Source organism: Choloepus didactylus, chromosome 18 (assembly GCF_015220235.1).
Source record: "Choloepus didactylus isolate mChoDid1 chromosome 18, mChoDid1.pri, whole genome shotgun sequence".
In the NCBI taxonomy this organism is placed as follows: domain Eukaryota; kingdom Metazoa; phylum Chordata; class Mammalia; order Pilosa; family Megalonychidae; genus Choloepus; species Choloepus didactylus.
Window position 1 is genome coordinate 27,111,309 of NC_051324.1, and position 25,271 is coordinate 27,136,579.

Below are 25,271 nucleotides of genomic sequence, written 5' to 3' on the forward strand. Positions count from 1 at the left end.
AGGTTAAAGAGAAGTGTCACAAAGTATTACAGAGTAGTTAAAACAGGAAAGGGAAGGAGGCTGATGGCAAAGAAAGAGGTGTCCAGTAAACAGATTCAGTTTTAAATCTACTGAGTTTGAGATATTGGTAAGATGTCCATTCAGAAACTTATATAAAACTGGAGGAATAAAAGATGCATACATTGGAATTGAGAATAGATTACTGTGTATAACACATTATGCACATTTAAGATTTCATAAAGGTAAAGTTGATGAAGTAGGAAGGCACAAAGGTTACAGAGCACTGTAAAATATAATGCCATTATTTGGAAATCTGAGAAGAGCAAGAACAAAGTTGGAGAGGTACATTTTAAAACTGATTTGGAAAGCAAGTTTTGTGAGTCCAGAAAAAGAAAATTATCCTTAAAAGATTCTTGAGATGATTTCTTTTATTGCTCAAGTACTCATTTCTATCTTAGAAAGATAATTTATATCAATGTAGTAAATACCTGTACCCTTCTTTAAAAGTCCATAGAGAGATGTCCATGCCTAGAGAGTGTTACCAGTAAAATAGTTTTATAAGAAGGGCCATCTTTTCCAGGCCTAAATCTCTTTATGTCATGGACAACAAATTTATAGCAGAGGAAATTAAAATATCCAATGTATTTATCTGGGGAAATGTTTAGTTTCATTAAAAATACTATTTACTGTTTTTACCATAATACCAAAATAAAACAAATGAACATGTTTAATGCTGGCAAGGATTTGGTGGGATTAGGATAGTTTCATTTGTTGTTTAATGGGAGTGGCATTTAGCCCAACCGTTCTGAAAAACAATTTGACGAAGTTTATTAAGAGCCTTAAGAAAATATTTATCTCTTTGACCAGATAATTTTACTTCTCGGTATTTATTTACCTTAAAGAAATAATCAGTAATGTGGACAAAGATTTGGATATAAAATTATTTATTAGTGTTATTTATAATAGTGATATTGGAAATAAATGTACAGTTGGAAGATATTAAACAACCAGTCGTACATCCATGCAGTGACTTAAATGTTATGAGAGCCATCAGAACATACTGAAAGCTGTGGCTTTGAAGCCCAGTTCAAGTGTTTATTAGATCTGTAACCTCCGACAAGCAGTTTGTTCATCTATAATATTGTCAAAGCTTTACAATATTCAGAATTTTTGAAGGAATTAAATATATTGTATTGAAATACCTGGCATGTTGTAATTGTTCAGGTAGTAGTTACTGTTGTAAGTGCGGTCATCAAATATATAGATGAAGGATTTTAAATGATATGGAAAAAATTTGAGATACTATGTGACGTGAAAAGAGTAAGTTTGGTGTAGCCTGTATGATTTCATTATATTGAATATATCTGTGTTATATATGCTTAGGAAAAGGGATGGAAGACAATTCTCCAAACTATTGACTATGATTGTCTCTGAATGGTAGAATCATAGATGATGTTTCAAATTTTTGTTAGGCTATTAGGTATTTTTGGAATTCTGCAACGACCATGTATTTTGTAATACTAAAAAGCAAGTTGTTACTATTATTTAAATAAAAGGAGAAAACTTTACCATTGCCTTTGTTTGAGGTTTGGGGCATATTTGATTTTTACCTGTCTTTAGCAAGCATAATTCTAGTGAGTTTCATGGTTTATATTACCTTTACATCAATTCCAAATAACACTGGAATAAAAGTTTGTATGTAAGAAGAAAGTTATTTTTGCTAGTGGCTCTGAACTGTCTTTGTGTTAAGTAATTAATTTAGAGCTAATTTTTTAAAAATGTTTTTTCCCAGAAACAGCATTTAAATTTAAAGCCCTTAAGAAGGTTGCACAGTTAGCAGTTATAAATAGCCTGGAGAAGGTAAGTTACAATCTCTTTGGTATTAAAATTTTGTTAATGTTTGGTTATAATTTTTCCATCTTTAGTATTTTGAAACAAAAAGCTATGACCTGAGTGATAATTTCACATTAGTTTTTAGGAAGAATGCATCAAAATATTCTTGTGAAAAACCTTAAAAGTTTGTAATTTAATTGGAACCTTATGACATTTTATTTACTATGTTGGGAGAAGATCACTGCTTTCATATAAAGACATGTTTTGTTATTCGTAGGCATTTTGGAACTGGGTAGAAAATTATCCAGATGAATTTACAAAGCTGTACCAGATTCCACAGACAGATATGGCTGGTAAGGATAAGACTGAGTTTTGTCTTTTGACCTCTTACTTATGTGGAAAAACCTCTATCATTTTCCAAGATTTTTTGTTTGTTTGTTTTATTATTAAGGTGATTTTAGCTCTTCAATTGTCAATTAATATAAAAAAGGCAATGCTATTTTTTTTCTCATTTTTCTGAATTACCACAACCTGTTTCTTTGAGAAAATAGATAAAGAAGTTTGAAGTGAAGTTCTAATCTTTAGTTAGAATTGTGGATGAAATATTTGATGGCTTCTTGTAGAGAAGCAATTCTTTTATGCTCTGAGGCTCTATTTTGTATTTAGGGAGACGTGTATAGAGCAGTAATAGTCTTACTGGTGATGTAAGGATTCTTGAGACACAACTGCAAAGCAGAGATTACAGATACCTGGGAGCTTTGATAATCCCCTTTGGGAATCTGTTCCTTCTTTGTTGCTTGGGTACATTGCAGTTCGTGTAATGCCTTGCTCATCGAGACTAAACACAAGAATGGCCATTCTAAGATGTGGACTTTCCCCATGGATCTGGGCTGCTCTTCTAACATGTAAACAATATACCATTGCTTATCTACTTACTGAATTTGTGAAGTTGTCTAAGTGAATTTCCAGGTTTATCTTTTAATAATGTGGACTTTGGGTTTTGGATAGTGCCAGCTATTAATATAATGTGAGGGATTTTTTTCTCATCTAATAAAGTCACTTAATATTTATATTTTTCATGTAGAGTGTGCAGAAAAGCTTTTTGACTTGGTGGATGGTTTTGCTGAAAGCACCAAACGTAAAGCAGCGGTTTGGCCACTACAAATCATTCTTCTTATCTTATGTCCAGAAATAATTCAGGATATATCCAAGGATGTAGTTGATGAAAACAACATGAACAAGGTGAGGAGGGCAAAATTATTTCCGTAATCAGATTGTTTTACTTCAGGAGAATATTATTTTAGGCTTAGCATTCTTTAAGCACAATATTCCATTTCTAATTATAATCACTTTAGGTCTCTTGGTCTGCTGACCTTACAGGGACCTACTTGTACATGATTTTTTTTGGCGGAAGAATAATACCCATTGATTAAAGATTTGAAACAATCCCCTAGTTTCATTATTTTGCAAGAGAAGACTAGGTGATACTTTTGTTAGTATTAACTAGTTTGTCTAATAATCACTGCAAGGGTTGCCCCACAACTTCATTATTTGTGTAGTGTGTTATTTGTGTGTCTGCTTGGTACTACTGAAATTGTCTAGTAACTCACTTTAGGTATTTGGAGCACTTTTCATAATATTTTATAATGAAGGTAAGCTATCCCATGTGCCATTTGCAGTGAAATTGGAGCTATAACAACTGGTAGTTCTAAAGAGCTCTAGTAACTTTTAAGAAAGGAGAGCTGAGTATTAATCTTATTTTTTATTTGAATTTCAATATGCAGTTCATTTTGCTAATACTTTTTTTTGGCACTTTGGGAGAAGTATTCTTAGATAGCTAATATAAAATGGGCTCCTGCATGACTTGCCTTGGGATGGAGATATTCAAAGTCTGTTGATTTTTCAGTATTTTGTAGAATTATCTTATGAAGAATTTATGCATTGATTTTATGCAATTTATGCAGTTTGCTAAAGCTGCCATTATCCAAAATACCAGAAATGGATTGACTTTTATAAAGGGGATTTATTAGGTACAAATTAAAAGTCCTAAGGCCATAAAAGTGTCCAACTAAGGCATCAACAAGAGGATACCTTCACTGAGAAAAGGCCAGGGGTGTCCGGAACACATCTGTTAGCTGGGAAAGCACATGCATGACTGGCATCGGCATCCTTTGCTCCCGGGTTGTGTTGCTTTCAGCTTCTGATTCCAGTGACCTTCTCTTTAAGTATCTGTGGGTTCTCACTTAGTTTCTCTGGGGCAAACTTTGGGCTTTACCTCTAAGCTTAGCATCTCCAAACATCTGGTTTCAGTGGCTGTCTCCAAAATGTCTCTGGAGTTTTCTCTCTAAGCATCTCTCTCTGTGTTGGCACTTGTGAGTCCTCCTTGCTTCTCCTGGGGGAAAACTCTGGATTATATATCTTAGCTTCTCTCCAAAATGTCTCTCTCTGCTTCTCTGAGCTCCTTCTCTCCATGAGCTCTCTTAAAGGAATCCAGTGATCTAATTAAGACTCACCCTGAATGGATGGATTCCACCTCCATGGAAATAATTTAATCAAAAGGTCTCACCCACAGTTGGGTATATTGCATCTCCATGGAAACATTCAGTCAAAAGGTCGTGCCCCACAAGATTAGATTAAAAGATCATGGCTCTTCTGGGGTCTGTAACAGCTTCAGACTGACACAATGGGTAAATGAAGGAATTAGGTAATCTTTGAGAGTCTGAATTCATGGTATTCCTCATAGGTCTGTGTCTCAACTTTTCCATTATGAAGGTATCTTTTTTCATGTTAGATTTATTTTTGGAGCCCTTCAAAATAGTGGTTGTTTTATTAGTTTCTGTTTATTGGGAAAATAGATACAGTTGGGTGGCTACTGTAAATTCAGTAGTACCCGTAAGTGAATTTATATTTTAATTATCACAACAGTATCTTTTCAAACGTTAATTCACCATTTGTATATCTTGTGTGAATTGTTCATTTTTCTATTGTATTGTCTTTTATTGATTGTAGGGTGTGTGTGTGTACACTTTTTACTTGGTTTCTCTTTTTAAACTTTATAGGTTGTTTGTGCTATTTAGATGTTTAAAATTTGTAGATAGTCACCTCAGTCTTGTACTTTTTGGCTGTTAGCTTTTTTGGTCAGAGCTCTCCTCAAAATTTTATTAATTTTTTGACACATAATTCACATACTGTAAAATCCACCCTTTAAAGTGTACAATTCAGATTTTTTAATATATTCACAAAGTTGTTAAACCATCATCAGTATCTATATTCCAGAACATTTTTATCATCCCCCAAAGAAACCCCATAACAGTTTCTCCTCCCCCAAGTCCCTGGCAATCACTAATCTACTTTCAGTTTCTGTGAATTTACCTATTCTGGACATTTCATATAGTGAAATCATGTGGTATATGACCTTTGTGCCTGGCACTCTCCAAGATTTTTGAAATATGCTTTTATAATTTTCTCTATTACTTTTCTAGGTTAAAACATTTAGATCGTTAAATCTTTCTGGATTTTGGAAAGTGTCTTGTTTTAATGTATTTTCACCCTTTTTTAGTCACGTCTTCTGAGATAACCAGTTTTAATGGCTGGTATGTATCCTTCCACTCATATCTATTTGCTTATATAAACATTCAGATGACCATACAATACACACATAGAGTGTTATATTTTATAATGAAATCATTTTATTTTATATACCTTATTTGCATCTTGCTTTATTTACCTAAGAGTATATCTTAACTGTTCCTCAAAATAGTAGAGATCTAATACATTCATTTTTATTATTTCATAATATTCTGTTACATTAATGATCCTCATTTATTCACCATTTCCTTCCGAATGGATGGCTATTCAGATCGTTTTCAGTTTTTTTTTTTTGTTTTTTTTTTTGACATTACAATTAATCTTAAATAAGTGACTTTGAACATGTATTTTTGTTAACTTTTGCTCTAACTCTATAGCCTGGCCCTGTGTTAAGGGCATTTGTATTTAAAAATGTAAATAGTTATTATTCCTAGATTACATTTCCCAATGTTTGTAGCAGGTCATATTTCTTGCATCCTCACCAAGGCTATGTGTTTTTCAGTCTTTCTAATTTTTGACAGACAGATGAGGTGAAAACAGTAGCTCATTTAAATTTTTATTTTCCTTGGGTTTAGGTTCATTTCATATTTCTTAGCCATTTGCGTGTTTTCTTTTGTATAAGATGTCTATATCCTTAACCAATTATGTTGTTTTCTAGTCTCTTAGTAATTTGTGGGACTTTTTGTACATTAGCAGCAATAGTCCCATATTTTTAGCTTGTTGTAACTATTTTCCAGTCCATTGTTTCTTTTGACTGTAGTGTCTTTTTTAGCATAAATGTTTGAAACATACAAAGAATATAACAATTGCCCATACTCCTATTAACATTTTGATGTATTGGCTGTCTTTTTCCTCTTTATATATGGTTTTAAAAATTGCATATATAGTATTTGCATGTATTCTCTTTAAAAAAATTGTAGATAAACCTGAAGTCCCCTTTGACTTCACTAGTATCATTTTCCTTCCTTCTTCCCCAGGGACAATCACTGTCAAGAGTTAGCTGTGTATTCTTCCATTCTAGTTTTTATATTTTTGTGAGAGAAAGAGTAGAAGACAGGTAGGTAGCTAGATGGATGGATGGATAGATAAATGGATAGATAATAGAGTTCCAGGTCCTCAGGTTCACCTGGAAACTGTAGAAATGCATATTCTTGGGCCCCACCCGAGAACTGCTGAATCAAAAGCTCTATGGTTGGAGCACAGCCAGCAATCTGTTTTTGTTTTTTGTTTTTTTTTTTAATTCAGTTTTATTGAAATATATTCACATACCATACAGTCATCCATGGTATACAATCATCTGTTCACAGTATAATCATATAGTTATGTATTCATCACCACAATCTATTTCTGAACATTTTCCTTACATCAGAAAGAATCAGAATAAGAATAAAAAATAAAAGTAATAAAAGAACAGCCAAACCATCCCCCCATCCCACCCTATTTGTCGTTTAGTTTTTGTCCCCATTTTTCTACTCATCCATCCATACACTAAGTAAAGGGAGTGTGAGCCACAAGGTTTTCACAATCACTGTCATCCCTTGTAAGCTACGTTATTATACAGTCATCTTCAGGAGTCCAGACTACTGGACTGGAGTTTGGTAGTTTCAGGTATTTACTTCTAGCTATTCCAATACATTAAAACCTAAGAGGTGTTATCTATATAGTGCATAAGAATGTCCACCAGAGTGACCTCTTGACTCCATTTGAAATCTCTCAGCCACTGAAAGTATTTCGTCTCATTTTGCATCCCCCTTTTGGTCAAGAAGATACTCTCAATCCCACTATGCCGGGTCCAGATTCATTCCCGGGAGTCATATCCTGCATTGCCAGGGAGATTTACACCCCTGGGAGTCAGGTCCCACGTAGGGGGGAGGGCAGTGGGTTCACCTGCCGGGGTGGCTCAGTTAGAGAGAGAGAGGGCCACATCTGAGCAACAAAGAGGTACTCAGGGGGAGACTCTTAGGCACAATTATATGCAAGTTTAGCCCCTCTTGCAGCAATGTTTTTAGCAAGCCCTTCAAGTGATTGTGATGCACAGTAAAGTTTGAGAACCATTGTTTATCTAGGTCATTGTCTTTAACTGCTATATAGTGTTCCCTTATTTGAACATACTATATTTTTAATCCCCTATTGTTGAGCATTTAAATTACATTAAAAAAATTAATAATGAGTAAAAGAAAAAAAAAGACTTAAGGGTTCTGAACTCTGATGTTTAAGAACTGAATTATATTCAGAAACTTTCTGTGATATTTACGTGAAATTCAGAACCAAATTATATTTAGAGACTTGTGCTTTAATTATGTTCATTCTTGAGTGTATGAAACAAATTTAGTTCTTGGCAAATGGATTGGGTGGCTACTTAATAAAGCATTTCCTTCTAGCATTTCAGTCTTCCAATTCATGGAATGTGAATCTAACATAATATGCATAATCACTGTTGAAAGTAGCTGATTATTCAAGCACTCTTATTTATACTAACTTAATATGAATCTGAGAGCTGTCAGTCTTTTCTATGATCCGGAATAATTTAAATAATAAGACTTATCTAATTACACAGAATTCAATTGTAAAATTATCAGTGTTTGCAGCCCTTTCTTAAGTTTCTCTTTGACCTTTGCTTATTTTCCTTAATTTTAAAAGAAAATAATAAATTAACATGATGGAAGTATTCACTGTTCAAAACTTAAGGGCATTCAGTGGAAAATAAACTGCCTTCTTACCTCTGATCTCCAGTCTTATATTTTCCCTCCCAGAGTCAAATGCTGTTACTGGTTTCTTATGGCTATTTCCAATACCAGCGTATGTATCTGTTGTCTTTTAAAAATGATAAATGATTGATCATCTTTTTTTGAGCTCTTTTATGCTTATCAGTCTATATAGTTTTTCCTGTCTTTTTAAAAGTCACTTTTGCTATTTTATTCTTTGCTGGGAGATATACTTTTCAATTATCACCACAGAGTTGTGTGTGTATGTATTTTACTTATCATATAGAAACATATATCGAGAATATGTTTTCTTAATAATATTTCTATATTCACTTATTTTCTTCAATATCCATGTTTATAGCTCTTAACTCATTTCTAATATTTCTCTTTTTTCTTCATTCTTACTAGGGTTTATCTATTTTATTGGTCTTTAAAAACTAGCTTTTTAGTTTTATTTATGTTTTCTGGCATTAAAATTTTCTGTTTCATTAATTTTAGCCTCTTTTATTTAATTTTTGTTTCTTGAGGTAATGGCTTAGTTCTTCCATTTTCAGTTTAAAAAAATTATAAAAGTAACTTTCATGGTTTGCATTTTTCTAGCTGCAGTCATAGGTTTTCACATGAAGTGTTTTCATTTTTATTAATTTAGAATCTCTAATTTATCTTGATGAATGATACACTTGATTTAGAGAAGTGTTTAAGTTTCCAAACTTTTGGTTATATTTTAATTTAATTGTGGGTAGAAAATTGTGGTACATATTTGTTAGAAAAAAAAGTGTTCAATTTATCATGAGAGTATCATGTATATCTGTTTTGTAGAACACATAATTTTACATAAATATTTAAAGCTGTTGTCAGTACTACCTTTTAGGTAGCTTGAGACGGTCCCTTTATTGGTATGCTCTGGGGAAATGCTTGGTTTTGCTGGCTGGACAGCCCCAAGTTCTGGCAACGTCAGATCTTCTACTAGGCTTGGGTTATCAGACTTTACTCCTTATTATAAAGGAAGCAAGGAAACAATACACAACAAACAAATAGAACCCTGAGCAGAGCACATAAGGCTTTTATTTACATTATCCCAGAGTTCAGACCGTATGTGGAAAGTAGTTTCTCTTCTGCAGTTGGAACTAATTTTTATCCCTACAGTTGTTTATTGCATTAACTAGGGTAGGTCATATATTGGCTCTAACACAGTAGTACTTTTTTATGCTTATGTAAAAATACTGAGCAGTTATACTGAACAAGTCTGCAGGACAGCCCTCCTCTTTATAGTTTCTTAGGTCCAGGCTGGCAAAGGCTCTGCTGTCTTCAACACATGGTTTCTATAGCAGTTGTCTCTATTCTGTCAGCCAGGTGGGAAAAAATATCACATAGGAAAGCATGTTGCAGGTGTTAATGGGCCAGGTCTGGAAATGGTCTATATCGCTCTCACTCTCATTCTGTTGGTTAGGACGCTGTCATATGGCCATGTCTAATTTCAAGAGAGACTGGGAAATATAGTATAGGTATGTTTCCAGGAACAAAAGGTGAACATGGGAGTCAAGGAATGAGGGAGTGATGAGAGAGAGTCAAGGATGGTTTAGGCTGCTGTCTCCCTAGAATTCCAGTTATTTTTTTTTGGATGAAAAGTTACATACCAAGAATACATGTTTACTGGGAGAATAACACAGGATATGTGAATTAAAAGAATTCAGAAGAAGTTGGGTGGTGAGAAAAATTTTATGGAAGAGATATAGAACCTTAGTTGAGCTTGAAATAAGAATAGGATTTAGGTAAAGAGAGAGAGTTGTTCAAGGCAGGGTTATCAAGGACACAGAGGTGGCCGTTTTGAAATTATGTTCAGAGAAGTTAGCTAGAAAGTTCGAGTCCTGAAAATAATAAGAAATGAAGAGGAGGATGCAGTTGTAAGTAATCTGGAAGACACTGGCAGTCAGTCTGAGCTTAAACTTTATCCTTTGGTTATTGAGGAAGGATCGAAAGTTTGAGGTGAAGTGGTGTTTTTGGCTGATGAAAGGAAAGTCCAAATGGAAGCTGAATCAGAGGAAATATAAGTTTAGCTTTTTAAAAAATCTAACTGTAAATGTTTATTTGAAACATGAAGAATGAAGTCCTTCTTATTGAAATTATGTATGATAAATATGTAAAAACTCTCAGCATTCTAGAACATGAGGAATTGCTTAGCATAAAAGGGATTTTGAAACATTACAGACCTACAAACTGATAGAATGGACGTCAATTCTAACCTGAAATGCAATGGATAATCTCCATTAGACATTATATTGTTTGGATAATTTTCCTTATTTTAAATCTATTTATTTTATTAGAGAAGTTATGGGTTTATGGAACAATCATGCATAAAATACAGGATCGTCATATATCACCCCAGCACCTTACATTAAAGGTATGGAACATTTTTTACAATTGATGATAGCACCTTTATATAATTCTACTATTAGTTAAATTCTATGGTTTAACTTATGGTTCATTGTGTAGTGATCTTCCATGGATTTTTTTTTTTTTTTGCCTTTTTTTTTTTTTTATTAAATTCAGTTTTATTGAAATACATTCACACACCATACAATCATCCATGATATGCAATCCACTGTCCACAGTATGATAACATAGTTATGCATTCATCGCCACAATCTATCTCTGAACATTTTCCTTACATCAGAAAGAACCAGAACAAGAATAAAAAATAAAAGTGAAAAAAAAAACACCCAAATCATCCCCCCATCCCACCCCATTTGTCCTTTAGTTTTTATCCCCATTCCTCCACTCATCCATGGATTTTTAGTTTTTATTTTGTTACCGTAGTTTTATACAACTAATATTTTCCCTTTTAGTCACGTTTGGTTATCTATTTCAGTGCCGTTAATTGAGTTCACAATGTTGTGCTATCATCACCATCTTCTATTACCAAAACATTTCCATCATTCCAAACAGCAGCCCTGTACATTTTCAGCCTTAACATCCCATTCCTTATCCCTACCCTGTCCGCTAGTAACGTATATTCTAGATTTTGGCTCTGTGAATTTGTTTATTCTAATTGTTTCAAAATCGTGAGATGATACAATATTTGCCTTTTTGTGTCTGGTTTCTATCACTTAATGTGATATCTTCAGGGTTTATCCATGTTGTCACATGTATCAGGACTTCATTCTTTTTGACGGCTGAATAATATTCCATTTTATGTATGTACCACATTTTATTTATCCATTCAGCAGTTGATGGACATTTGGGTTGCTTCCATCTTTTGGCAATTGTGAATTATGGCATTCTGAACGTTGATGTGCAAGTATCTGTTTGAGTCCCTGCTTCTAATGCTTTTGTATTGAATCCCACTTACTAATGGGGTTGCCAGGTCATATGGTAATTCTATACTTAGCTGAGGAACCTCCAAACTGTCTTCCACAGCAGCTGCACCGTTGTACATTGCCACCAGCAATGAATGAGTGTTCATATTTCTACACAGCTATTCTAATGGGTGTGAAATGGTATCTTATTGTGGTTTTGATTGCATTTCGCTGATGGCCAATGATGTTTGGCATCTTTTCATGTGCTTTTTGGCCATTTGTATATCTTCTTTGGAGAAATGTCTGTTCAAGTATTTTTCTCATTTTTTTAATTGGGTTCTTTATCTCTTTGTTGTTGAGTTGTAGAATTCTTTATAAAAGGAATTGCATGTAGGCTACGTAGTTTCCAAATATTTTCTTCCATTCTGTACATTGTCTTCTTACTTTCATGATTAAGTCCTTTGCACAAAAGTTTTTAATTTTGATTAAGTCATATCCATCTATGTTTTCTAAGAAACTATTGCCTAACACAAGGTCCTGCCAAAGATGCTTCCCTGTGTTTTCTTCTAGCAGTTTTATAGTTTTATTTTGGTCATTGATCCATTTTGAGTTAATTTTTATATAGCATGAGGTTGGGATTCCCCTTTAATTTTTTGCACATGGTTATCCAGTTTTCCCAGTATCATTTGCTAGAAAGACTATTTCTCCATTGAGTAACTTGGTACCCTTGTGAAAAATCAGTTGGCCATAGGTGGGAGAATTTAGTTTTGAACTCTTGATTTGAGTCCATTGGTCTATATGTTTGTCCGTATGTTAGTACCATGCTGCTTTGATTACTGTGCCCTTGCATAAGTTTTTATTTTATTTTTTAATTGAAATATATTCACATACAATTCAGTCATCCAAAGTGTAAAACAATTGTTCACAGTATCATCATATAGTGTGCATTCATCACCACAATTTTTGAACATTTTCATTACTCCAAAAAATAAAAATGAGAATAAAAATAAAAGTAAAAAGAACACCCTCAACATCCCATACCCCCCTCTTCCATATTATTCATTTCTTTTTAGTCCCCATTTTTCTACTCATTTGTCCATACACTGGGTAAAGGGAGTGTGAGCCTTAAGGTTTTCACACTCACACAGTCACACCATGTAAGCTATATAGTTATACGAAACTAAAAAGGGATATCTGTGTAATGCATAAGAGTTACCTCCAGAATGACCTCCCGACTCCAACTGAAATCTCTCAGCCCTTGAAACTTTATTTTGCTTCAATTCTCTTCCCCTTTTTGGTCCAGAAGGCTTTCTCAGTCGTACAGTGCAGGGTCCAGGCTCATCCCCGGGAGTCATGTCCCACATTGCCAGGGAGATTTATACCCCTGGAAGTCATGTCCCACGTAGTGGGGAGGGCAGTGATTTTATCTGCCAGGTTGGCTTAGAGAGAGAGAGGCCACATCTGAGTAAAAAAAGAGGCCCTGTGGCGGTGACTCTTAGGCACAATTATGAGTAGGCTTAGCCTCTACTTTGCAGTAATAAGCTTCATAAGGACCAGCCCCAAGATTGAGGGCTCAGCCTACTAAGCTCATGATCCCCAATGCTTGCAAAAACATCAGAAATTCCCCAGCTGTGGAAGTTTAATATTTCCACATTTTCCACAGTCCCTCAAGGGGGCTTTGCAAATACTTTTTATTCTCTGCCCAAATTACTTTGGGTTGTATTGGGGCTTCATGCTAACCTGTATAAACCAACAAGGTTTCACTCCCTAGTCAAGGTTCCATGTAATTATGGCATTTAAGTAAATTGACCATGCAAGTTAAATTATATAGTGTGTGACAGAAAATATAGATTTTGTACCATATAACCATCTCTTCCTTTGGTCCCGCACAGAAGCCAAAGTTTTAAAACACAATTAATATCATCCTCTATCCTTTAGTCTGATCTAGTCCAATCTCAACCAAGTCCATTTTGTTTATGTCTCCAATCGAAGTCTGATCCCCATTTCAGCCTCTTTAACAGTTGATTCATGGGGCAGTGGTGACACTCACAGCTGCCGAACTTGGAATCTGAGTCCCAGGTGCCACACAGGCTCCAGGGACTGACCACGTTACACACAAAAGGCTCAGAATCTCAAAATTTAGAAATAACTGTTAAAACTCATGAATAAATGTGACTGCTGTAAGAGCTTGCAATCTAGGAAACGTTAGCCTTACCCTTATAGCCCATGTTCCCAGATTCAATTCTCAGAGTTTACAAATTGTTATTAGTCCATTTTAGTGAGGTATTGTAATGTTTGTCTTTTCATTTCTGGCTTATTTCACTCAACCTACTGTCCACATGATCCATTCACTTCGTTGCATACCTTATACCTTCATTCTTTCGCTGCTCCCTCATGCAAAAACATTTTTTTTTAATTTTCAAATAAATTCAAAGTTATAGGAACAGTTGCAAAAACAATACAAACCCCATACACAGTAGTCCAGCATACCCTGGCCCCCTCCCCTGATACCCCACTCCACCAGCTTTAACATGCTGTCACACCGCTATTTCTTTCCCTCCCTCCCTCCCTGCCTCCCGCCCTATCGTCCATCATCTATTGCTCTGTCTTCTGAACATATGAGACCTAGCTGCACACATCCTTGAACAAACACTATAATTCACATATACAATTCCCATGAACAAGAACACACTTTTATGCAATCCCATTAAACGCAGCTAAGAAGTACAAGAGATTCAACATTGATACAAAGCTTACATTCTATATTTCCTTTTTCTTTTTCTTATGTCTCAACTGTGTCCCTTTGAGCCTCCTCTCCTCCATCCTCAGATACCATCTAGGATCATCCTTGGCATTCAATTGTCATCTATTTAGACTGTCTTTTTTTTTTTTTTTTTTTCAATTGTGGAAACATATATACAGCCTAAATCTTCCCATTCCACCCCCTCCCTGGCATTCCATTAGTGGGATTAATCATATTTAGAGCGTTGTAATGTGATGACCTTCCCACCCTCTATTACTAGAAATTTCCCTTCACCTCAAACAGCAACCCTACACTCATTTCTTAACTCCCCATTGCCCCTTCCCCCATTTCTCTTAACCCATACTCTACTTTTCATCTCTATGGTCATATTCTCTGATAATTTCTTTGTGTTTACTGTGGGGCTTAAAAGTAACCTCTTAAATCCATAACACTCTTGTTTTTCTTTGATACCAACTTAACTTCAATAGGACACATAAACTATGTTCCTATACTCCTCCATTCCCCCACCTTTATATAGTTCTTGTCAAAAATTACATATTTTACATTGAGTTCAAAACCACTGATTTGTCATTAGAGTTTGTATATTTTATATCATGTAGGAAGTAAATAGAGGAGTTACAATTCAAAAATTATTGACTGCTATTTGTATTCCATTGTGATCAGAGAATGTGCTTTGAATATATTCAATTTTTTTTTTTTTAATTTATTGAGGCTTGTTTTATGTCCCAGCATATGGTCCATTCTGGGGAAAGATCCATGATCACTAGAAAAAGATGAGTTTCCTGGTGATTTGGGATGTAAGGTTCTATATATGTCTGTTAAAATTCTCTATATCTCTTTCTCCTTTCTTTGTTTCTTTGTTGGTAGGGCTCCCTTTAGTATCTGAGGTACGGCAGGTATTTTATTGGCAAACTCTCTCAGCATTTGTTTGTCTGTGAAAAATTTAAGCTCTCCCTCAAATTTGAAGGAGAGTTTTGCTGGATAAAGTGTTCTTGGTTGGAAATTTTTCTCTCTCAGAATTTTAAATATGTCATGCCACTCCCTTCTCGCCTCCATGGTGGCCGCTGAATAGTCACAACTTAGTCTTATGTTTCCTTTTGTATGTGGCAAATTGCTTTTCTCTTGCTGCTTTCAGAATTTGCTCCTTCTCTTCAGTATTTGAGAGTCTGATCAGATCTGTCTTGGAGTGGGTTTATTTGGATTTATTCTATTTGGAGTTCGCTGGGCATTTATACTTTGTGTATTTATATTGTGTAGAAGGTTTGGGAAGTTTTCCCCAACAATTTCTTTGAATACTCTTTGTAGACCTTTACCCTTTTCTTCCCTTTCTAGGACACCAATGAGTCTTAAGTTTGGACGTTTTATTTTATCTATCATATCCCTGAGATCCATTTCGATTTTTTCAATTTTTTTCTCCATTCTTTCTTTTTTTCTTTCATTTTCTGTTCTGTGGACTTCTAGGACACTGAGTCATTGTTCAGCTTCCTCTAATCTTGTATTATGAGTATCCAGAGTCTTTTTAATTTCACCAACAGTTTCTTTTATTTCCATAAGATCTTCTATTTTTTAATTTACTCTTGCAGTGTCTTCTTTATGCTCTTGTAGGGTCTTCTTTATGTTGCTTATATCCTGGGCCATGGTCTTCTTCATGTCCTTTATATCCTTTGCCATGTTTTCGTTCCTCGATTGTAGTTCTTTGATTAATTGTGCCAAGTACTGTGTCTCTTCTGATATTTTGATTTGGGTGTTTGGAATTGGGTTCTCCATGTCATCTGGTTTTATCATATGCATTAAGATTTTCTGTTGTTTTTGGCCTCTTGGCATTTGCTTTGCTTGATAGGGTTCTTTCAAATTGTAAAAAAAAATACCAGTCTGATTTTTCAGAAATACAAGTTGGTGGCGTAAACTTTCTCTAACTAACCAGCAGATGGCGTCTGTGAGTCACCTATACCCCTCAAGTCAGTTCTCCTCAACTTCATCCTTGTGGTGTGTGGGGAAATGATTCTTGTGGGGTTCAGTTGGTGAACTCAGTTTGGGTGTGTTGCTGGAGCCGTCCGCCCTGAATGTGTGGTGTGTGTCCGGGTGGCTAGTGAGGCAGGGCAGCTTTAATATTCAAACCCCCAAGGTGTTCCCGGAGATGCAAGGCCGCAGCAAGAGTCTAAGCCTTCATTTCAGTTCTGCCCCAGACTCTCTCTGTCTCTGACCCACACACCACCAGCATTGATGTAGTGTCCCTGGGTTTTCCAAGCAGGTCCCCCTTCTCAGCTGTGATCTTCCAGGACCTCTGCCGAGGGAATGCTGTGCTATGTCACAAGTGTGCGCTGTCCCTCAAGGGAAGCCCCAGGCCACCGGGCCTTGCAGGGGCTCTCCCAGCCTGATGCAAAGATGGCTGAACAGGGCATCTCAGCCCCTACCCCTTCCTTGCACAGTTCCTCCTTCCCAGCTCTGGGACAGCTGGCGTGGCTCTGGGCTGTGGGCACGGCCCTGGGCAGGAGTGTCTCCAGCCCTCTGGGGGGCCAGCTGCAAGCAGCGGGGTTTCTTTCTGCATCTGGCTCTCCCCTCTGCTCCCTTGGCCCTGAGGGAATCTGCCATGGGCTATCCTCCATGCCAGATACCGAGAGGCCGGCTCAGCCCGCTTTTGCCGTGTTCCCACCATCGCAACTGCAGCCGCTCCTGGGTTTTTCTCTCTCTTTTTTTTTTTTTAAAAAGAGCCAGTCCATCTCCAAATGCCAACCGCCGGCTTCCCCACACTGCAGCGTGGCCGTGGGTCTTGGGTCTTTCAGCTGCTTACTCACTCGTTTCAGAATGCAGACACCCAGTTTCACCAAGTGTACAGCCCCTGTGGTTCTAGCGTACCTTGTCCAGCTGGTGCATCGCTGAAACCTGTATCCTGGGTCACCTTCTGGTTTTTAGCTAGTATTTTTCACGGAGGTGTTTGTTTTGCCCTGTCTCACCTAGCCACCATCTTAGGTTCTCTCCAAAAACATTCTTATGTTTGTACATTTAATTGCACTCATTGACCACTCTAGGTTTCACTAAGTTATACAGTCCCAGTCTTCATCGTCTGTCTTTCCTTCTGGTGTCATACAGGCCCCTAACTTTCTTCTTTCAACCATATTTACAGTCATCTTTTTTCAGTGTACTTAGAATATTGTGCTGTTAACACAGTATTGTGCTATCTATTTCTAGATCTACACAACCAATCTTCTACAGTATTCTATATGCCTTCAACATCAAATGCCCAATCTCTACCCTCTTTCTATCTCCTGATATCTTCATTTCTACACTCTTCTCCAAACCTCTCTCTCCATTATTTTCCTATCTGTCAGTAGCACTTCCTTTAGTATTTCTGTAGAGGAGGTCTCTTGTTCACAGACTCTCTCAGTGTCTGTTTATCTGTTAATATTTTAAATTCTCCCTCATTTTTGAAGGACAGTTTTGCCAGACATAGGATACTTGGTTGGCAGTTTTTCTCTTTCAGTGTCTTGAATATGTCATATCACTGCCTTCTCGCCTCCATGGTTTCTGCTGAGAGATCCACATTTAGTCTTTGCAAGCTTCCCTCATTTATGTTGGATTGCTTTTCTCTTGCTGCTTTTAGAATTCTCTGTATCTTTGACATTTGAAAATCTGATTAGTAAGTGTCTTGGAGTAGGTCTATTTGGATCAGTTCTGTTTGGGCTATGCTGTTCCTCTTGGACCTGTAATTTTATGTCTCTCTTAAGAGTTGGGAAATTTTCATCGATTATTTTCTCTATTATTCCTTCTACCACTTTTCTCTTCTCCTTCTGAGACTTGTATAACACATATATTCGTGCGCTTCATGTTGCCATTCAGTTCCCTGAGACCCTGCTCATTCATATTTTCCCATTCTTTTCCCTATCTGTTCCTTTGTGTGTGGTATTTCAGATGTCCTGTCCTCCATCTCACTGATCCTTTCTTCTGCCTCTCCAAGTCTGCTGTTGTATGTCTGCATTGTGTTTTTAATCTGTTCTATTGTGCCTTTCATTACCATAAGTTCTGCCATTTGCTTTTTTGGGCTTACGAATTCTTCCTTATGATCACCCAGTGTCTTCTTTATATCTTTCATCTCTTTTGTCACTTCTCTCTTACCTCGTTGATTTGATTTAAAAGATTTGTTTGAACACCTATAATTAGTTGTTTCAACTCCTGAATCTCAGTTGAAATGTTAGTTTCTTCCTTTGTGCCATATCTTCCCATTTCATGACGTGGCTCATGATTTTTTGCTGATGTCTAGGCATCTGATTTTCTTGATTGGTTTATTCTGGAGTTTGTTTTCCCTCTTTTGACTAACATTTTGTTGGTTGACTTTGATCTATGTCTTTTCTTTTATCTCTCCCTGGCCAGTTTTCAGATTGGCTCTGCCCCCCAGTCTTCTCCACAAAATCAGTCACCCACTGGGAATGGAAGGTAGGCACTGGGCACCCAAGAAAGTTCACTGTTTGTGGTCATACAAATCTGCTGGCTTCCAGTGGTGGTCTATTTTCCACTGGCTAGCAAGGCCTGGGTTTAGTTTGGTGCCCTACTTTAACACTTGGGTCTTCCCTATTTCTCAGCCAAAAAAGGGCCAGTTTTCCTTACAGGGTAGGTAGACCAGCTCCTGGGCTCAGAAGAAAGGATCTGAAGCCTCTTTTAAAAACTGTTTTCTTCCCTTAGCACTTTCCAGATTGTCCACCAGATGGCACTGTTTGGTAACATAATCATCCTCAGAGGCTACTTTACCTCAGACCCCAGGTGTTGTATGACCCAGCCGGGCTGGCACTGCAGGATTCCTATGCCCTCACTTTGTGGGCCAAAATCTGGCTTGATGCGGGACTTGAGCTGTGGCAAAGTACTCCCTCATCTGACCCAGCACTCCAGCTGTCTCCAAGGCAAGGAAACAGCCGCCGGCTGCTGCTTCCCTCGAGGTTGAGGGAAGGGCTTTCTGACCCAGGGTAGAAATGCATTTCTGTCCATGTTTTCTGTCTCTTTGTCCCTCACTGATCTGGGCCTTGAAATGTCCTCCCCTGTTGACTGGGTCTTAAACAATGAGGGTATTTTTCAGTACTGTGAGATTTTAAAATCTTTGTCCTTCGTGGGAGGGTTCCAGTCTGCTGTTTCTGTGCCTTTCCTACACAGAGACCGAGTGAGGGGGAGGAGAGACGACTGGCTGGTCTGGGACGGAGGGTTTCTGCCTGATATTTCGTCTGTTTCTTCAGTTCGGCATTTGCAGCGTCTTTTTCCAGTTTATATCCTCCAGAGTTTCAAACAATTCAGAATTGTCCTTTTTTTTTTTCATTGAGTCTCTGGAGAGAAGTCTTAAGTAGCTGTTTATGTCACCGTGCTGATGATGTCACCCTCTTGCATATGTTTTAAAATTGGGAAATGTGAATCCTCCAGCTTTGTTCTTTTTAAAGATGGTTTTAGCTATTTTGGGCCCCTTAATCTTCCATATAAATTTGATGATTGGCTTCTTCATTTCTGCGAAGAGGGCTGTTGGAATTTTGATTGGGATTGTATTCAGTCTGTAAATCGCTTTGGGTAGATTGGATGTCTTAATGATATTTATCCTTCCAATCTCTGAGCATGGAATGTCCTTCCATTTATTTAGGTCTTCTTTACTTCTTACCGCAGTATTTTGTAGTTTTCTGTGTATAGTCCTTTACATCTTTAAATTTATTCCTGGATAATTTTTTTTATTGTGAACTTTGACATATATACATAACAGTGATAACTTTCAATGTACAATTTCACAAGTAGTTAGAGAGCAAATCTCAAAGAATGTCAGAAGTCACAGTTCCACAACTTCAGCCATTTTCATTATTGTGATATAACATACATACAGAAAGGTATCATCTCTCGTACAGCTCAAGAAGCAGTTATATAGGTAATTTCAAAAATTGTTTTGGGTTACAGTTCCACAATTTCAGTTCTTTCCTTATTATGCAATTCAAGGTATATACAGAAAGGTGAAGACATTCGAGGCACAATTCAAGGAGCAGTTACAGAGCAAATCCCAAGGGATGGTATAGGCTGTGGTTGCACCATGTCTTTCACCTCCTTCCAGCCATTCCAACACCCCAGCATCCAAAAAATATGTATGTATAGTTATATAAAGTTTCGGTATTCATAGACCTTTGTTCAGTCTTACCTTGTTTGTTGCTACTCTGTCCTCTCACTTAATCTCTTTATCTTCAGGGGTGTCTAGGCAGTGAGCACCCTAACTTGTTCATACTAAAAGTGGGTGTTATCAGTATGGGAAAGGGGGCCACATCTGATAGTTGATCTTAAAGAGGCTGTTGCCTCTGGGTTTTAGGACTTGTCTGGTATAGGAACAGTCTAGTGGATTTAAGTTTCTGAAAGATAAAACTTAGTGAGTGCATCTTTTATAGAATCTCAAGTAGGGACCTAGGTGTTTGGGGACTACTTTTGGTAAAGGCATGGCATGCTGTGGCCAATTGGGATGTCTAGCTGGAGCTTGCGTAAGAGAAACCTCCAGAATAGCCTCTTGACTCTATTTGGGATCTCTCAGCCACTGTGACTTCAGCTTGTTACCTTTTTTTTTTTCCTTTTGGTCAAGTAGGCATTTTCAATCCTTCACTGCCAGGGCCAGATTCATTCCTGGGAGTTGTGTCCCACATCGCCAGGGAGATTCATTCCCCTGGGAGTCATGTCCCTCATTGGGAGGAGATTAATGACTTTATTTGCCGAGTTGGGTTTAGAGAGAGAAAGGCCTCATCTGAGCAACAAAGACATTGCCTGGAGGTGCCTTTAAGCATAATTATAAGAGGGCTCAGCCTCCTATTTACAACTCTAAATTTCAGAAGAGCAAATCTCAAGTCAAGGGCTTGATTTATTAAGTAGTGGGTTCCTAACTTGACCCAATATGTATTCTGTCCCAACATAAATGGTCAGTTTCTTACATTATCTTCACTTAATTGTGTAATCATCATCACTCTCAACTTTAAACAATTATCATAACGTAATGCAACCCAGCGCTCTTATCAGTTGCTAATTATTCATTGGGGTGTAAGATCTAAGAAATGTCCTCCTAATACTAAGTCTTGAAGATGTTTCCCTATGTTATCTTCCAGGAGTTTTATGGTACTATCTCTTATACTGAGGTCTTTGATCCACTTTGAGTTAATTTTTGTGTAGGGTGTGAAGTAGGGGTGCTCTTTGATTCTTTTGGATATGGGTATGCAGTTCTCTCAGCCCCAGTTGCTGAAGAGACTGTTATATCCTAGTTCAGTGGATTTGGCAACCTTTTCAAAGATCAGTTGACCATAGATTTGGGGGTCTGTTTCCAAATTCTCAATTCGATTCCATTGATCAATATGTCTATCTTTGTGCCAATACCATACTGTTTTGACTACCTGTGGCTTTATAGTAAGCTTCAAAGTCAGGAACTGTAAGTCCTCCCACTTCATTTTTCTTTTCTAGAATGTTTTTAGCAAGTTGAGGCATCTTTGCCTTCCAAATAAATTTAATAACTTGCTTTTCCAAGTCTGCAAAGTAGGTTGTTGGAATTTTTTTTTTTTTTTTTTTTTTTAAGTAACAATTTATTATTCCTCATGATTCTGCTGGCTGGCTGTAATGTAATGTAGCTGGGATCACTCATGTAGCTGCATTCAACTGGAAGTTTGACTGCAGCCAGAACATGCAAGATGACCTCTGGTCCTCCAGGGTTTGTACCTTTGTATCTTCTCATCATTCCATTGTCTAGACCAAGAGTCTTTACACAGTGCTTCCAAGAGGGAGTGTTCCAAGATAATAATCCCCAATAGAAAGGGTTTATCAAGCCTCTGATTACATCTTGCTTGCTGATGTTCCATTGGCCAAAGCCATCCGGAAGGCCAAGTCAGGAGTCAGTTTTTGAAAGGACTACACAGGAACATAAATGCCATGAGATGTGTTTCACTGGAGGCCACCAATGTAACAGTCTACCCAACCATTGTTCCTAATTTTCTTCTGAATAGGTATACTCACATTTAATTATTGAGGCTTACTACTGGAATTCTTTCCATGTTCCTTTCCATTTTGTCATTTTGCCTCTCAACACACTGTCTTCTCTGTAATGTGGCATGCTTATGAAAGCCATCATTGGTTGAAATTCCCTGTTTTAAGAAGAACAAACAAAAAATGGCTATAAACAAATCTCCAGACAAGTAGAAAGTCATTTGTATATTTGTTGTTGCTGTTGTTTTCCCTGTGTGTTGACTTGTCCAATAATTTTCCTGGATCCAGTGTATTTTTATATGCTTAATTTTCAGTCATTTCAACTTCTACATAGTTTTCTCACCCTACTCCCCAAGTAGGGATGCGGGCTGGCTGGAATGTAATGTAGCTGGGGTCCCTCATGTAGCTGCATTCACAACAATTTAAAAACCTATCTTTAGGCCGCTATCTTCCCTACTTCTAGTCTTCTTTTCTGTATTGCTAAGGAGCACTTATAGAAGGTTTGAAGCTCTCACCGCTCAGTGTTTGCACAGATCCAATCTTGATCTTTTTTTTTTTTTAATTTTATTTTGAAATAAATTCAAAGTTACAGGAACAGTTGCAAAAACAATGCAAACCCCATACACAGCATACCCTGACCCCCCTCCCCCAATTGTTGGAATTTTGATTAGAATTGCATTGAATCTGTAGATCTGTTTGGGTACGATTGACACCTGTGCCTTCTTGGATGTATTGTGTCCCCCCAAATGCCATGTTCTTGATGCAGTCTTGTGGGGGCAGATGTATTAGTGCTGATTAGGTTGGATTCTTTGGGTTAGGCTGTTTCCATGGAGATGTGACCCACCCAACTATGGGTAACACCTTTGCTTAGATTATTTCCATTGAGGTGTGGCACTGCTCATTCAGCCTGGGTCTTAATTAAATCACGAGCCCTATAAGAGCTCAGATAGAAGGAGCTCACAGCTGCAGCTTAGGGAGACATTTTGAAATTGGCCACTGAAAACAGACTTTTGCTGAAACTTTGGGAATGCTGGCCCAGTGTTTGCTCTCCGGAGAAGCTAGGAGAGGACAGAGAGCCCCGAGAACAACATTTTGAAGGGTGCACAGGAGCTTGGAGTGGAGCTGGAGCACAGCCTGGGTTCAGTAGATGCTAGCCATGTGCCTTCCCAGCTAACAGAGGTTTTCCAGATGCCATTGGCCTTCCTTCAATGAAGGTGTACTTGTGTTGATACCTTGATTTGGATACTTTTATGGCCTTTGAACTTTAAACTTATAGCCAAGTAGACCCCCTTTATGAGAGCCAGTCCGTTTCTGGTATTTTGCATGGCAGCAGCATTAGCAAACTGGAACAACATTTTAACAATGTTTAGCATTCCTGTCCATGAACCCAGAATATTTTTCCATCTCTTTAGGTACCCTTCTGTTTCCTTTAGTAAAGTTATGTGATTTTCTGTCTAGAGATCTTTTACATGCTTGGTTAAGTTTATTCCTGAGTACTTGATTTTTTTAGTTGCCATTGAGAATGGAATCTTTTTCTTGAGTGACTCTTCAGTTAGGTCATTTCTAGTGTATAGGAACATTACTGACTTCTGTGCATTAATCTGGTTATCCCGCCACTTTGCTAAATTTGTTTATTAGCTCAAGTAGCTGTTTCATCAATTTCTCAGGGTTTTCCAAATATAAGATCAAATCATCTACAAATAATGACAGTTTTACTTCTTCCTTTCCAGTTTGGATGCCTTTTATTTCTTTGTCTTGCCAGATTGCTCTGGCTAGCACTTCTAGCACAATGTTGAATAAGAGTGGTGACAGCAGGCATCCTTTTCTCATTCCTGATCTTAGAGGTAAGGTTTTCAGTCTCTGGCCATTGAGTAATATGCTGGCAATGGGTTTTTCATGTATGCCCTTTATCACACTGAGGAAGTTTCCTTTGATTCCTACCTTTCAAAGAATGCTGAATTTTGTTGGATGTTTTTTCAGCATCTATTGAGATGATTATTTGATTTTTCCCTTTTGATTTGTTAATGTGTTGTATTACATTGATTTTTTTTTTCTTATATTGAACCATCCTTGTATGCCTGGAATGAACCTCACTTGGTCATGGTGTATGATTTTTTTTTAAGTGTGTTTGGATTTGATGTGCAAGTATTTGGTTGAGAATTTTTGCATCTATATTCATTAGGGAAATTGGCCTGTAGTTTTCCTTTCTTGTAGCATCTTTATCTGGTTTTGGTATTAGAGTGATGTTGACTTCATAAAATGAGTTAATAGTGTTACATTATCTTCAATTTTTTTGAAAGAGTTTAAGTAGAATTGGTGTTAGTTCTTTTTGGGAAGTTTGGTAGAATTCCCTTGTGAAGCCAGGTGGCCCTGGGCTTTTATTTGTAGGAAGCTTTTTGATAACTGATTGCATCTCTTTGCTTGTGATTGGTTGGTTGAGGTCTTCTATTTCTTCTCTGGTCAGTGTGGGTTCTTCATATATTTCCAGGAAATTATCCATTTCCTCTAAGTTATCTATTTTGTTGGCATACAGTTGTTCATAATATCTGCTTATGATTTTTTAAATTTCTTTGGTATCTTCAGTAATGTCCCCTCATTTATTATTTTGTATATTTGGATCTTCTTTCTTTTTGACTTTGTCACTCTAGCTAAGTGCTTGTCAATCTTGTTGGTCTTCTAAAGAAACCAACTTTTGGTTTTATTTATTCTCTGTTGTTTTTTTCCTCCATATCATTTATTTCTGTTTTAATCTTTGTTATTTCTTTTCTTCTGCTTGCTTTGGGATTAATCTGTTGTTCATTTTCTATTTTCTTCAGCTGTTCCGTTAGTTCTTTGATTTTGGCTCTTTCTTCCTTTTTGATGTATGCATTTAGAGCTGTAAATTTCCCCCACAATACCGCATTCCCTGCATCCCATATGTTTTGATGTATTGTGCTCTGATTTGCATTTCTCTCTAGATATTTAGCAATTTCTCTTGCAATTTCTTCTTTGACCCACTGATTGTTTAGAAGTGTGTTGTTTAACCTCCGGATATTTGTGAATGTTCTAGATCTTTGATGGTTATTGACTTCTCATTGTATTCCACTATGATAAGAGAATGTGCTTGAATAATTTCAGTCTTTTTAA

The 25,271-nt window shown here is 37.0% G+C and overlaps 1 protein-coding gene across 5 annotated transcripts in view; it reads left to right on the top strand.

Annotated features, from left to right (window-relative positions):
- The window catches only part of NF1 (neurofibromin 1), a 357,521-nt gene that overhangs the window by 97,170 nt on the left and 235,080 nt on the right, over nucleotides 1–25,271 (top strand). For all 5 annotated transcript variants that reach the window (XM_037809844.1, XM_037809847.1, XM_037809845.1 and 2 more), the window contains exons 6-8: nucleotides 1,793–1,860; nucleotides 2,111–2,186; nucleotides 2,918–3,075. In XM_037809844.1, coding sequence (XP_037665772.1) covers nucleotides 1,793–1,860; nucleotides 2,111–2,186; nucleotides 2,918–3,075 — 302 coding nt within the window. The remainder of the gene's footprint in view (nucleotides 1–1,792; nucleotides 1,861–2,110; nucleotides 2,187–2,917; nucleotides 3,076–25,271) is intronic.